General features: G+C 42.8%; 1 protein-coding gene across 1 annotated transcript in view; it reads right to left on the reverse strand.

Annotated features, from left to right (window-relative positions):
- SPON1 (spondin 1) overlaps positions 1 to 15970 on the reverse strand; it is a 319734-nt gene that overhangs the window by 225059 nt on the left and 78705 nt on the right. Inside the window, exons 4-5 of the mRNA XM_077820112.1 lie at positions 13666 to 13739; positions 10209 to 10331 (exon numbers count right to left, since the gene is read on the reverse strand). Coding sequence (XP_077676238.1) covers positions 10209 to 10331; positions 13666 to 13739 — 197 coding nt within the window. The remainder of the gene's footprint in view (positions 1 to 10208; positions 10332 to 13665; positions 13740 to 15970) is intronic.

Genomic DNA, 15970 nt, shown 5'->3' on the forward strand with positions numbered 1-15970 from the left:
TCCGATGATGGGGTACTCTCCGCCATGGCTGAGGATTTTGCAGATGGGGAAGATGAGGAGGAGGACAACGAGCTTGGGCAGAGCACACAGCACACCGTTCTCCCTGACAGCCAGGAACTTTTTATCACCCTGACTGAAATACCCTCCCAACTCAACGAAGCCAGAGAAGGGACCTCTGGTGAGTTTACCTTTTAAAATATAATACATGTTATAAAAGCAAGCGTTTTTTAATGATTAAGTAGCCCTGAGGACTTGGGATGCATTCGTGGCCAGTACAGCTACTGGAAAGTCTGTTAACGTGTCTGGGGATGGAGCGGAAATCCTCCAGGGACATCTCCATGAAGCTCTCCTGGAGGTACTCTAAAAGCCTTTGCAGAAGGTTTCTGGGGAGAGCAGCCTTATTCTGTCCTCCATGGTAGGACACTTTACCGCGCCATGCTAGTAGCAAGTAATCTGGTATCATTGCATGACAAAGCCTGGCAGTGTATGGTCCCGGTGTTTGCTGTCACTCAAGTATCATCCGTTCTTTGTCTCTCTGTATTATCCTCAGGAGAGTGATATCGTTCATGGTAACCTGGTTGAAATAGGGGAATTTGATTAAGGGGACATTCAGAGGTGCCCATTCCTACTGGGCTGTTTGCCTGTGGCTGAAAAGAAATCCTCCCTGCAGTTAGCCACGCGGTGGGAGGGGGGGCCATTGGCGCTGAGCTGTTCGTGTTTGGCTAGCAGGGATCTTCCCTGATACCAGCCAGGCGGTGGGGGGAGGGGAAAAGCGATCATCCCAGAATATTGGATGGGGGGGAGGAGGTTAGTTTGGTTTCTGCTGCCGCACATTAACAGGAAAGCTGCAGCAGTAGATGGCCAACTCGACGGGCTTTGCTTGGTATGGGAAAGGAGGGGGCTGCTGTTATGAAGGTTGCAGAAGCCGAAAGACTATGGCTTACCATGGCCGCCTGCAAGCCGAATTCTGTTGCCTGGCCCTGCGTGTGTGATCTCTAACACCAAAGCCACAGGCACTCAATATAAGATGCAAAATGCAACCTTGTACCAAAATCACATGTGCTATGTAATGTGACTAGTGTTGTTCACCGTGAAAGAGTACAGCCATTGTTCTGTAAAATGTATCTTTTTAAATACTTCACTCCCTTTTTTTCCTCCAGCAGCTGCAAATGTTTCAAGCCTCCCTCCTCCATCCCAGAGGCTCTCTCAGACAAGGCGGCGAAAAAAACGCACGCGCGATGAAATGTTCTCTGAGCTCATGCAGTCGTCCGGCACTGACAGAGCTGTGTGGAGGGACACAATAGCAGAGTACAGGACAGTGGCCGATGAACATGGGGAGAGGTGGCGGCAGGAAGATCAGAGGAGGCATGAGGAAACGCTGGGGCTACTGCGGGATCAAACGGACATGCTCCGGCGTCTGGTGGAGGTTCATGAACGGCAGCAGGATCACAGACTGCCGCTGCAGCCCCTGATTAACTGCCCTCCCTCCTCCCCAAGTTCCATAGCCGCCTCACCCAGAAGCCCAAGAACGCAGCGGGGGGGGAGGCTCCGGGCACCCAACCACTCCACCCCAGTGGACAGCCCAAGCAACAGAAGGCTGGCATTCAACAAGTTTTAAAGTGGCCTTTTCCTTCCCTCCTACCCTCCTCCCACACCCCACCCGGGCTACCTTGTGAGTTATCTCCCTATTTTTATAATCAATTAATAAAGAATACATGTTTTTTAAACGATAGTGACTTTATTTCCTTTGCAAGCAAACGGTGATCGAAGGCGGGAGGGTGGGTGGCTTACAGGGAATTAGAGTCAACCAAGGGGGCAGGTTTTCATCAAGGAGAAACAAACAGAAGTGTCACACAGTACCCTGGCCAGTCATGAAACTGGTTTTCAAAGCTTCTCTGATGTGCACCGCTTCCTGCTGTGCTCTTCTAACTGCCTTGGTGTCTGGCTGCGTTTATTCAGCGGCCAGGTGATTTGCATCAACCTCTCACCCCGCCATAAAGTCTCCCCCTTACTCTCACAGAGATTGTGGTGCACACACCAAGCAGCAATAACAATGGGAATATTGGTTTCGCTGAGGTCTGAGTGAGTCAGTAAACTGTGCCAGTGACCCTTTAAACGTCCAAATGCACACTCTACCACCATTCTGCACTTGCTCAGCCTATAGTTGAACAGCTCCTGACTACTGTCCAGGCTGCCTGTGTACGGCTTCATGAGCCAGGGCATTAAGGGGTAGGCTGGGTCCCCAAGGATAACTATAGGCATTTCAACATCCCCAACAGTTATTTTCTGGTCTGGGAAGTAAATCCCTTCCTGCAGCCTTTTAAACAGACCAGAGTTCCTGAAGACGCGAGCGTCATGAACCTTTCCCGGCCATCCCATGTTGACGTTGGTGAAACATCCCTTGTGATCCAACAGTGCTTGCAGCACCATTGAAAAGTACCCCTTGCGGTTTATGTACTGGCTGCCCTGGTGATCTGGTCCCAAGATAGGGATATGGGTTCCGTCTATAGCCCCACCACAGTTAGGGAATCCCATTGCAGCAAAGCCATCTAGCATGACCTGCACATTTCCCAGAGTCACTACCTTTGACAGCAGCAGCTCAATGATTGCGTTGGCTACTTGCATCACAGCAACCCCCACAGTAGATTTGTTCACTCCAAATTGATTACCAACTGACTGGTAGCTGTCTGGCGTTGCAAGCTTCCACAGGGCTATTGCCACTCGCTTGTGAACTGTGAGGGCTGCTCTCATCTTGGTATTCTTGCGCTTCAGGGCAGAGGAAAGCAAGTCACAAAGTTCCATGAAAGTGCCCTTACGCATGCAAAAGTTTCGGAGCCACTGGAATCATCCCAGACCTGCAACACTATGCGGTCCCACCAGTCTGTGCTTGTTTCTCAGGCCCAGAATCAGCATTCCACGGCACGAGCCTGCCCCATTAACACCATGATCTCCAAATTGCGGGGGAACGCGGTTTTAGAGAAAAGTGTGTTCATGTCCTCATCACTGCGCTGCCGTCGCCTCCTCGCCTGATTTTTCAGGTGCTGGTTCTGCATACACTGCACAATAATGTGCGAGGTGTTTACAACAGTCATAACTGCTGTGGTGAGCTGAACAGGCTCCATGCTTGCTGTGCAATGGCATCTGCTCCTGCTCAGGCAATCCAGGGAAAAGGGCACGAAATGATTGTTTGCCATTGCTCTGGCGGAGGGAGGGGTGACTGACAACATGGCTTACCGGGTTGGCTTACAGGGAATTAAAATCAACAAAGGGGGTGGCTTTGCAAGAAACAGAATGGCCCCCTCAAGGATAGAACTCAAAAGTGGGTTTAGCAGGCCGTTGATTTCACAGAGGGAGGGAGGAGAAAATGAATACAAAAAAAATCTGGTCTATTTCTTGTTTTGATCTACTTCATCTATCTTTATACATCTTGCTGGAAGCAGACTGTGCTGTACGACCTCTAGCCATCGTCATCTCCTGGGTGCTCAGCAGAAGACGGTGCAGTAGGACTGCTGATCGTCTTCTGCTGGCTGCAGATTAAAAGACAGTGCACTGCCAGTAGGACTGAATCGCCATGAGACGAAACTTAAAAGGGAAATGACCTGGCTGAATCACTCCCATGTTTGCCCAGGCACCCCTGACCTCATCGAGGTCAGTTAAAAGAGCACCCTGGACTACGTCGACGACGGCTACCAGTCATACTGCACTGTCTGCTGCCAAAAGGCAATAAACTGCTGCTGTGTAGCAATGCAGTACCACGTCTGCCAGCACCCAGGAGACATACGCTGACAGTTAGCTGAGCGGGCTCCATGCTTGCCGTGGTATGGCGTCTGCACATGTAACTCAAGAAAAAAGGCGCAAAATGATTGTCTGCTGTTGCTTTCACGGAGGGAGGGAGGGAAGGGGGGGCCTGACTATATGTACCCAGAACCACCCACGACAATGTTTTAGCCCCATCAGGCACTGGGATTTCTACCCAGAATTCAAATGGGTGGCTGGAGACTGCGGGAACTGTGGGATAGCTACCCACAGTGCAATGATCCGGAAGTCGACGGTTGCCTTGGTACTCTGGACACACTCCGCCGACTACATGCACTTAGAGCATTTGTGTGGGGACACACACTATTGACTGTATAAAAACGCTTCCTACAAAACCGACTTCTACAAATTCGACCTAATTTTGTAGTGTAGACAAGGCCTAAGTGTGGACACGTGAAAAATTTCTCTGGCCTTCCAGAAATTTTAGCTAGAAATTTGTTAGTGACTCTTCTGCCTCAGTCCAATCCTGCTGCCACTGAGGTCCAGTGTCAAAAGTCCCACTGATTCTAATGTGAACAAGACTTGGTGTAAAGAGAATAGATTTGTTGTGCTTTCATAATGAGACTTTTCTAATTATATGTTAATGATGGGAGAGTCTACAGATGTAGAAACAAATAATGACTGTAGCTTTCTTTATTTTGTTTTCTAATCATTAAGGGTAACAACATTTAATCCTCTTATTACATGATTCCTTCCCAATAATTAGTTTGATCCTTGTGATTGCGTACACTCTTGACTGAAATGGGGTCAAATCCTGAACTTCTAAAATAGTAAATAACCATGTGTCTACATGGATCCACTGTTATAATTAAAAGAAGAAAAAAGGGACAATAGGAGTAATTATATGAAAGCGACCCTCCTTTACCAAATCATTATAAACACTGATTTTTTTTATATTACTGTGTCGGGTGGAGACTTCCGTCAAGTTCTTTCATTTTAACTTGAAGTCCTGCCCTGCTGTGTCAAAAACCACTCTGCCATATCCATTGTAATAAAAAATAACCCTTCTTTTCTTCTCATAGAATACCCCTGAGCAGGTAGCTCATATTTATTTGTTATTCAAACTATTAAACCAATATTATTTTTATGTGAGTATTCAGCTTCTGTGCTACCCAGTTACTTGTAGTGTAATAAGTCACATGACTGAAAGATTCCATTTCAGCTCAAAATTGGGTTTCTGTTCATTTTCATCTATGCATCATTGAAATTTGCTTTCCATGGACACGCGTGCCAGAACAAGCAGATTGCACAAATATATGAGTAAAATGATGCATGAACATAGACAAAATTAATACATTTTACAATTCTAACATATGTTTATAGATTTTATTTATTTATTTACTAGCATTCATCTAGACCTACGCATAGCATACGCTTAATGATTCATGAAGGATAGACTGAAGCATAGTCAGAACATTTTTAAGTGGTTAATGGAAGTTTTTCTGTCTGAGAATCATGGAGGAAGAATAATACACTAAAATCTCTCTAAAGAAAGGAAGAAGAGAAGAAATAAGCAAAGATGTAGAGAAGTAAGTAAAAATTGAATGAGGATATTGATATACTAGGGTATCACAGCAATGTCATGGAATTATGATAATCAGTGGGACATGGTAATACCAGGGTACAAAATATATAGAAATGACAGAGTAGGTCATGCAGGTTGGGGAGTGGCTCTATATGTGAAAGAAAGCACAGAGTCAAATATAGTAAAAATCTTAAATGGATCAAACAGTACCTTAGAATCTCTACAGCTAGAAATTCCATGTTAAATGATAAGAGTACAGCAGTAGGAATATACCACCAAACACCTTATCGGGATGTTGAAGGTGATTCATAGAATCATAGACTTTAAGACGATTATGATCGTCTAGCCTGACCTGATTGTGAAATGCTCAGGTGATTAGAGAGCTTGAAAAACAGAAAACCCAATAATAATGGGGGATTTCAACCATCCCCATATTGACTGGGAACATGTCACCTCAGGAAGGGAAGCAGAGATAACATTGTCTAGACACCATTAATGACTGCTTCTTGGAGAAGCTAGTTCTGGAACCCAAAAGGGAAGAAGCAATTCTTTTATTTAGACCGAAGTGCTGCACAGGATCTGGTCCAAGAAGTAAATAGAGCTGAACCTCTCAGGGTAACAGCGACTATAATGTAATTAAATTTAACATCCTTTTGGGGGCGTGGGGGTACCAAAGAAACCCACCACAGTAGGATTTATCTTCAAAAAGGGGGAAAACACAAAAATGAGGAGACCAATTAAGCAGAAATTAAAAGTAAGTCACAAGGGTGAAATGCCTGCAAACAACACAGAAACTTTCAAACTAAACATATATCTCAAATAAAAAAAACAAACAGTAAGAGTACCAAAAAACATCACCATGGTTAAACAACAGAGTAAAAGAGGTAGTTAGAGATAAAAAGACATCCTTTAAAAATTGAAAGTCATATCCTATTGAGGAAAATAAAGAGGAACAAACTCTGTCAAGTCAAGCATAAAAGTATAATTAGGCAGGCCAAAAAAGAATTTGAAGACAACTAAGACACAAAAATGAACAGCAATTTTTTAAAAGTACATCAGAATGAAGAGTGCCAAACAACTGATGGGACCACTGGATGATTAAGGTGCTAAAGGAGCATTCTAGGAACACAAGGCCATTGAGGAGAAGCTAAGTTAATTCTTTGCATCAGTCTTCACTGCAGAGGATGTGAGGAAGATCCCCACACCGGAGCCATTCTTTTTAGATGACCAATATGAAGAACTGTCCCAGACTGAGATGTCAATACAGGATTGAGGTGTCAAATTGTCCCACACTGAGATGTGAATACAGGCACCCTGGCTGGGGCGCTGGGTCGGGGCCACACCACGCAGTTTGGCCCCTCCTCGGCTGGGGCGTTGGCTTGGGGCTGCATCACACAGCTCAGCCCCGCTCTGGCCGGGGGGCTGGGTCTGGGCTGCACCACAAAGGTCCCGGAAGCCGTGGGATAAGCCCGCTCTGCCTCCTATGCGCTCCAATGGGAGCTGCAGGAGCAGTGCCTGCGGATGGGGCAGCGTGCAGAGATGCCTAGCCATGCCTCTGCGTAGGAGCCAGAGAAGGGACATGCCCCTGCTTCCGGGAGTTGCTTGAGGTAAGCGCCACTCAAAGCCTGCATCTCCTGAGCCTCTCCCCACACCCCAACCCTCTGCCCTAGCCCTGATCCCCCTCCCACTCTCCAAACCCCTCGATCCCAGCCAGGAACACCCTCCTACACTCCAAACTCCTCATCCCCAGCCCCACCCCAGAGCCCGCACCCCAGCCCCAATTTTGTGAGCATTCATAGCCCATCATGCAATTTCTATTCCCCAATGTGGCCCCCGGGTGAAAAAGTTTGCCCTGGGATATAGTATACTTGGTCCCACATCAAAGGCTCAGAAGCAAAGTAAGCAGTCATGGGATCAGAGGAAAGGTCCTCTTATGGATAAGTAACTGATTAAAAGATAGGAAAACAGGGTAGGAATAAATAGTTAATTTTAAATGTGAAGAGAGGTAAATGGGGGGGGGGTTTCCTCAAGGATCTGTATTAGGAGCAGTGCTGTTCAACATAGCCATAAATTATCTGGAAAAAGAGGTAAATAGTGAGGTGGTAAAGTTTGCAGACAATACAAAATTACTGAAGATAGTTAAGTCCAAAGCAGACCACAAAGAGTTGCAAATGGATCTCAAAAAACTGGGTGACTGGGCAACAGAATGGCAGATGAAATTTAATATTGATGAATGCAAAATAATGCACATTGGAAAACATAATCCCAACTATACATACAAAATGATTGAATCTAAATTAGCTGTTACCACTCAACAAAGATTTTGGAATCATTGTGGATAATTCTCTGAAAACGTGGACTCAGTGTGCAGCAGCAGTCAAAAAAGCAACAGAATGCTCAGAACCATTAGGAAAGGGATAGATAATAAGACAGAAAACATCTCAGTGCCACTATATAAATCCCTGCTACACCCACACTTGAATACTGTGTGCAGTTCTGGTCACCTCATCTTCAAAAAACATATTAGAATTGGAAAAAGTACAGAGAACAAAAATGATTAGAGGTACAGCTTCCGTACAAGGAGAGATTAAAAAGACAGACTGTTCGGCTTGGAAAAGAGACACCGGGGGTGGGGGGGGGTAGGGGAATACAATAGAGGTCTATAAACTAATGACTGGGATGGAAAAAGTGAATAAGGAGGTGTTATTTATCCACTTCACGTAACACAAGGAAAAGGGGTCACCCAATGAAATTAATAGTCAGCAGGTTTAAAAGAAACATAAGGAAGCATTTCTTCACACAAAACACAGTCAACGTGTGGAATTCGTTGCCAGGGGATGTTGTGAAGACCAAAACTAGAATGGGTTTTAAAAAAGAATTAGATAAGTTCATGGAGGACAGGTCCATCGGTGGCTATCAGTCAAGATGGTCAGGGATGCAACCCCATGCGTTGGGTCTCCCTACACTTCTGACTGCCAGAAGCTGGGACTGGACAACAGGAGATGGATCACTCGCTAATTGCCCTTCTCTGTTTTTTCCCTCTGAAGCATCTGGAATCGGCCACTGCCAGAAAACAGGATACCAGGCTAGATGGACCATTGGTCTGACTCTCTATGGCCATTCTAATGTTCTAATAAGCAGGAAAGCATGATCAATTATAAGACACATTCCATGGGAGTGAAAAGAAATAATTTGATTCATCTATTCAGAATGTGTCCGTAATACCAGCCAAATCTATGCACACAATGAATCCGAATGGGTACCATTTAGCAGGTACACAAATCATCTCATATCTCAAAAGAGCATCACTGTGAATACTGGCACTATGGCTTGTTTTATCCTCCATGTGTTTGTTCTGTTGCCCAACCAGCAAGTCAAACAAGTTTTAGTATATCATCGCAAACTTGTACTAACCCACATGATGCTGTATCTGAACTATTCTGTGTTCAACTTAATAAAGCAAAACTTGAGACAGAAACAGCGTAATCAGTATCAAGGAACAATTCATATGCAGACAAATCTTTGACTGATGATGAAAATTCACCACATTGGGTGACAGTGATATTAAAAAGAAAAGCTACACACAAAAGCTTTAATAAAGATCATGCAGTAGACAACATATTATCAAAGCTTAAAGACCAAATAAATATATGACTTTCATCCCTAAGCCCACCCGCCTTTGTCAATCTACCTATCATTGTCAATGATAATGAAGATCATATTTAAAGAACAAATGTAAGATGGAAAAGACAAAGAGGGGAACTAAAAAGAATAAAAAACAAACAAAGATCCCCATTTTCTATGCATGTTTTTGTAGATTTAATTTTAAAAATAAAAGCTATTTGCATTTTATTGCCATAAAACCACTGATTCTGTAGATTAGAAACTTTGCAATACTTGATTTAAATTATGAAAAAAGTTTGTATTTTAAGATTTGAACATTTATCCAGCTAGCATTGTGAAAGAAAGAGGAACACATAAATGATGCTGTACACATTCAGCCAACCTCATTAACAGACTGATTCGGTGCCCACTGAAATCAATGGGAGTCTTTCCATATGGTCATTGGATTGGGCATATGCACTGCTGCAAACTCAAAATTTTATATTGAATCTTGTGATATTTCCTGTGTTTCTAAAAAACTCAGCACCAAGACTTATGTAATTAAGTGAGACTCCCTAAAAAAAAAAAAAAATAGAGAGAGAGAATAAGTTTCTAACCCTCATGGTTGCAAAGAGAGCTTGAAAATGTGACCCTAAAACAGTACATTTCAAATCTCAAATGCCAGAAGGCGAATCAACCCCAATTTAAAATTTTAAAATCTCATGATTTTTAAACCAACCTCTTGATTTTTGGGAGACTGACTTGAGATTTTCGAACACTTGGGGTTGGTAATATTACATGTATTCATCATAATGTAGACCAGGGATCAGCAATCTTTGGCATGCGGCCTGCTAGGATAAGCCTCCTGGCGGTCCGGGCCAGTTTGTTTACTTGCCACGTCCGCAGGTTCGACCGATTCCAGTTCCCACTGGCTGCGGTTCACATTCCCAGGCCAAATGGAGGCTGCAGGAAGCGGCAGCCAGCACATCCCTCCACCCGCGCCGCTTCCCGCAGCCCCCAGTGGCCTGAGACGGTGAACTGCAGCCAGTGGGAGCCGCGATCGGCCGAACCTGCAGACACAGCAAGTAAACAAACCAGCCCGGCATGCCAGGGGGCTTACCCTGGTGGGCCGCATGCCAAAGTTGCTGATCCCTGATGTAGACTGTCTTTCTGTAGGTTAGTTTTATCACCTCTCACCAAGAATCCCCACACTCCTTATTTTAGCCTCTAGATTCTACTGCAATAATAAAATAATAATACTCACGTGGATAATCTTTTGGATGTGTCTTCTCTGACCAGTTTCCATAAAAAGTTAGTCTATATTTAGCAGTTCCACAGGCACAACAGTCTAAGATTGGTTTATCAGTCACCCCCTCAAAGGTCGAGTCTAAAAAGCAGCGGTAGAAGCAGTTATTGAAAATGTTCGGTTGCAATTCAACAGACGACAGCAAAACTCCAATTATAAATAGGAGTAACTCAGCATAACTCCTAGTATTTTATTCTTCTGAGTTACAATTAGCTATGGGCCAAAACTGGAACCTTGATATTTCAAAGTGGGGTTAATGATTTGGCTTCATATCCCTGGATCTGAACCTGCCACTATGGTTTTGGTTCCATTTCAGGTCCAAAAACTGGGCAGTTCTTCTGGTTTTTATTTCTATTTGGATCAAAATTTCCTAAGAACAGCTGCTCTCTGATTTAGCCTTAAAATCTAAATCTAATCTAAAATCCAAATCTAAATATAATCCAGAGCTGAAGCCAAACACGATGTCATCAGCCTAACTCTAGTTAAAATACAGCTCTGTTTTCTTTCGTGAATTAATAAGAAGCCAACAGTAACAAATTGTCCTATCTGTCAGCCCTTAAAAGAGATTAAGGAGGATCAGACTGTATTTGGCTCTTGTGTGAGTGAACATGGGAAGGGAGAGTACTGGACGCCTTGTACAGGAAGCGAAGTATAAAAGCAGACCTTTCAATCTCCTGAGCACAAAGACTTCTCCAAGCTAGTGCCGCTAGTCTCTCCAAAGGAGTGGAAGAAGTAGGAAGGAGCTAGAGCCAAGACACTGCACCTTCTGAAAGCAGCATATGCTGGTCTCTCTGAAAGCATGGCCAGTGACCACATACCCTCCCCTTTCCCCTAGGAGGCATTGTGTCTGCTTGTGATCTCATGCCTTCTCTGCTGGGCCGCGCAGCTCCACACTTTTCCCTAGCACTCAATGCAGCCCTGTGCCTTCAGGTCACAACTGAATATGATCAAAGCACAAAACTCACTTACAGGACTAATATGCCTTTTCCTATCTAAAGCTCCATCTAGATTTGGAAGATAGGTTGTATTTAAAAATGTGTTAGCTGAAATGTTTTAACTAACATATTTTGAACACGTGTATAGACAAGGTTTAACACCTTTAAAAATATGTTAGCTGGTCATGATCAATCCGAGATTCCCATTTACATGGTTGACCATGACCAGCTCACATGTTTTAAATATGACTTGCCCTGTCTACACTAGTGTTTAAAAACATGTTAGTTAAAATGTTTAGCTAATACATTTTAAACACAACCTATTTTCCTAGTATACACATGATACAAATTTACTTCCTATTCCCAACTTCATGTCCTTGCTTTTCTACTGTTCTCTCTCTTCTCAGGAACATGAACAGCTGTCTCAGTTTCATTTATTTTGCTTGCTTGCAGTGGTCTTATTCAACATACTCACCACTCGTAATGTGAAAGGTTATTTTTAATGAATATAATGTGCATTCTTGAATGTATGAAAGAGAACAACATAATGGCACATGAGAATCTTGGGTAGCATCAAGGATGTCAGATTTATTAAATCCAGTTAAGCATCTTATTAGCACACATTCGGTTTCTTAAAAACGAAGCACATTATAGTCAGGGCCAGATTAAACTAATCCAGGGTCTTAACTTCAAGCCCCAAAATCAAATGGTCATCTCCTTAGCTTCTCCTAAACTACACACAGCCGAAACGATTTCCAAACTGGTGGGGAGAAGGGGATAGAGGTGGTATCATCTTACAACAGTTATCTCTGCATTTCTGCACAAAGAAATTATCATTCCTTTCCAGGAAATCTGACTAATGAGCCCCCTCTTCGAGTTTGAATCTCCTCAAATTAAACCTCTGTTTAAAGGCAGCTTGACAGAAAGTCTCAAAATGTTTAGAAATTAATCCTATATAGCAGGAAAAAGAGAGGAAGGCAATACTACTTGCCAAGCAAACTGAGTTTAGGGGCCACTTGCCTGATTTCTTTCGCCTAGTTCTATGTACTTGTTAAGCACTGACCTTGGGATTTTCAAAAGCACCTGATGGATTTAGGCGCACAAATGCCCTTGACTTTCAAGTCCCTTAGCTGCTTTTGAAAATCTTCCCGCAAGAGAGTCTGCATTGTCATGAAGACCGTCCTTGCCTGAGGAGTTAACATGAAGACAAACATAAAACAAGACAATAGGATAACTAAAGGAATGGAATTACCTAAGGCATTGTCTCTTTATAAATCCCACCGCTCTATAGAGGAATAATCACTTCATGTTGAAACATAGAGATAATCATTGACAATTCCACCTCTATCTCCACCTCCCTATCATCTTGGAAACACCTGCACTATGCAGCATTCAGGGAATGATAAGGAGGGCTTGGCCCTTATTTATAAACACAGAGATTAACACCTAACTAAAAGAAGGTTGAGGGGAGATATGATTGCTCTCTATAAATATATCAGAGGGATAAATACCGGAGAGGGAGAGGAATTATTTAAACTCAATACCAATGTGGACACAAGAACAAATGGATAATAAACTGGCCACCAGGAAGTTTAGACTTGAAATTAGACGAAGGTTTCTAACCATCAGAGGAGTGAAGTTTTGGAAAAGCCTTCCAAGGGAAGCAGTGGGGGCAAAAGATCTATCTGGCTTTAAGATTAAACTCAATAAGTTTATGGAGGAGATGGTATGATGGGATAACATGGTTTTGGTAATTAAATATTCATGATAAATAGGCCCAATGACCTGTGATGGGATATTAGATGGGGTGGGATCTGAGTTACCCAGGAAAGAATTTTCTGTAGTATCTGGCTGGTGAATCTTGCTGATATGCTCAGGGTTTAGCTGATCACTATATTTGGGGTCGGGAAGGAATTTTCCTCCAGGGCAGATTGGAAGAGGCGCTGGAGGTTTTTCGCCTTCCTCTGTAGCATGGGGCACGGGTCACTTGCTGGAGGATTCTCTGCTCCTTGAAGTCTTTAAACCACGATTTGAGGACTTCAATAGCTCAGACATAGGTGAGAGGTTTATCGCAGGAGTGGGTGGGTGAAATTCTGTGGCCTGCGTTGTGCAGGAGGTCAGACTAGATGATCATAATGGTCCCTTCTGACCTTAGTATCTATGAATCTATTTGCATAAGTGAATGCAATTTAATGTGAAGTGTGGAAGTCATTGCCTGGTGATTGGGAGGGTGTGCCCTACCTATAGGTCCACATGGAAGAAGTACAAGGGTGGAAGTGGGGAAAGGATATTAAAATTGTAAGAAGGATCACGTAGATGGTGAGAAAACATCATCAGACAGCAGATACCAAACCTATACCAGGACAGAGTTGTGCAGAACATCAAAGTTGAGGTGTAGCAGCTTAAACTAGATACAGAGGACAAGAAGCAGCCGATGGAACATTTCAAAGAGGGCCAAGGGAGGACCTGGTTCATCTTACCTTGCTCACATAGTTTCTTGGTAAGAGACCCCTCGTCTTGAAAATAAATAATTCGCTTCTGCACAATACTGGCTCTGTTGAAGAGAGAAATACAGGTACAATGAAACATATCTGTTCCTTAAAAGGAAGAAGAGAATGAACTTTGAAGAACTGAATGGACAGTCTAGAACATTCTTAGAATGTTTTGTAAAAACTGCTACATTACAAAGTATCTGTCTCTAGAAGTCTGTCTACAGTCAGGTATACCTCAAAGTCTGTATACAGTCAGGTAGCCAACTCTTTTCCCCCCCCCCATGAGAACCATGTTTTAAGAACTGTGTTATATCCAAACTATTTCCTCTGTGGTGAGTAATATTTCCTATCTAAACTAGTCCTCCCCCCCCATATATACACACCTACAGCGCTATAGAAAGAGATACAGATGGAGAGATGCATATTTTTATTTCAAGTTGCATTTGATTATCATTACATATGGCAGAAACTTGAAATAATTTTGATGCCTGAAAAAAAGGTGATCAGTCATATTGTATGGAGTCAGCCTTTTTGAAGTGTAGGATATTCAACTGTCAGAAATTCAGAAAAATAACACCTCTAAAAACAAGCAGCTGTTTATAAGAAATCACTTGGCGTTCTGAGGAGATAAATGTTTCTGATACACGGCAGCAACTTAATGCAGATATAATATGCTATTATCACACAGAACTATCATACTAAATTCCTCTAAAGGGCAACACCAGCTCTTTGTCTTTTGTGAGTTTGCTGCATTAGCAGGGCACATGTGGTCAGAGGGCAAAGCTTGCCTTGACCCTCACAGCTCAGGCCACTGGGGAGCTATGTATGTTTTTAGATGACAACATACAAGTTTAGAGGGTTTTCTCTCATTTATTTTCTTTTTTTCATGTGGTTTCATCTTGACTTCCTCCTCTGTTACATAAATCTTCAAATAAATACAGGCAGAAGGTGCAAATATTATAAGCATTACTAGTAATAATTTTTATTTCCAGATAATTTTAAATCCTATCGTTGAGCAGTTCTGAACAAGTATATTGAAATATGGGCAACTCCCCTTCTTTAAAAACAGGATGCTAAACAGTTGCCATCTGACTGTGACATGTTGCTAAAGTACTCTGTACAAGTTATAATTGGATTTCTTTTCTTTTTAGCCCACATAATTATGTGAATTTAAATTCACACAAGCCCTGTGTCCTTTCCAAAGTAAAAACTTACAGGCTTCAGTCAAAATAAAGGAAATTTGAGAAACCATTCCTCAGTTTGGGATTACTTTGTATTTCCTTTGTTTACCCATAAGAAAACATCACCCACTTCCAGACCTATTATTACCAGCATGTTGGCATAATTTATTTAACACTTCTGCTCTTACCAAAGTATAAAGCAAAGAAAAATGGTTAACAAGAATTAATTGTCACGTCAGATGAAGGCCATATAAGTTAAAAGTGCATGGGCCTGAGTCTACTATCACCTCCGTTTTACATTTACTTCACGGAATTCCACGGATTTATTCTCGATTTACCAAATGAGAGGTGAATCTGGCTGTATATGGTTAAAGCTGCTGTTAATGTAAGAGATGTGAACTTGTGCTGACAAACGTCCTACCCCAGACACATCACCAGAAAAGAATGCAATTGATTGTGCTTCCTTCTCCAGAATGCAAGAGTGGTGTAGAGTGGCAATATACAAAGGAAACACTTCATTTCACACTAAAAATGCCCACGAGAACAGCTGATGTTCATAGACCGGAAGAGGCTTCAGAAAGCTAGAGCTCGCCCTAAACGTTAACGGGGTTGGCAACATGTACAAGCACTGGTGGGAAGGGCCAATTTAGGAAAACCAACCAAGAAAGGTAAAAAAAAGCAGTGTGAAGCAAGGACCGGCACAAGATCCCCCCATGCATAGAATCAGAGGCTGCATTTCCAGCGTTTAGGAGAGCAGCTTGTGAACATCACCTATAGGAAGGGAGACTATCGTAGATATAAGCAGAGAGTAAATCATAATAAATGGTTTCACGTTAGATAAACCTAGGACATATTAACGGCAGGACGGTCTTGGGCTGAATCAGACAGAGTTAGCAGGCACTAACCAAATACGTCCGTGGCAGAGAACAAAAATTTGCTGCGACATCACACTATGGTGACAGTAGTTCCACTGATCAAGAAAAAAAGGAAAGAAAAAAAATCCTTCTAGTAATAGCAAATGCCCAGCAGACAATGGCATGTTTAAGAAAAGGGTAGATTATCATACTTGCTTGAATTTCTCCTAAATTACCAAAAGGACTGTTGGAGCAAGA

This window comes from Eretmochelys imbricata, chromosome 6 (assembly GCF_965152235.1).
Source record: "Eretmochelys imbricata isolate rEreImb1 chromosome 6, rEreImb1.hap1, whole genome shotgun sequence".
In the NCBI taxonomy this organism is placed as follows: domain Eukaryota; kingdom Metazoa; phylum Chordata; order Testudines; family Cheloniidae; genus Eretmochelys; species Eretmochelys imbricata.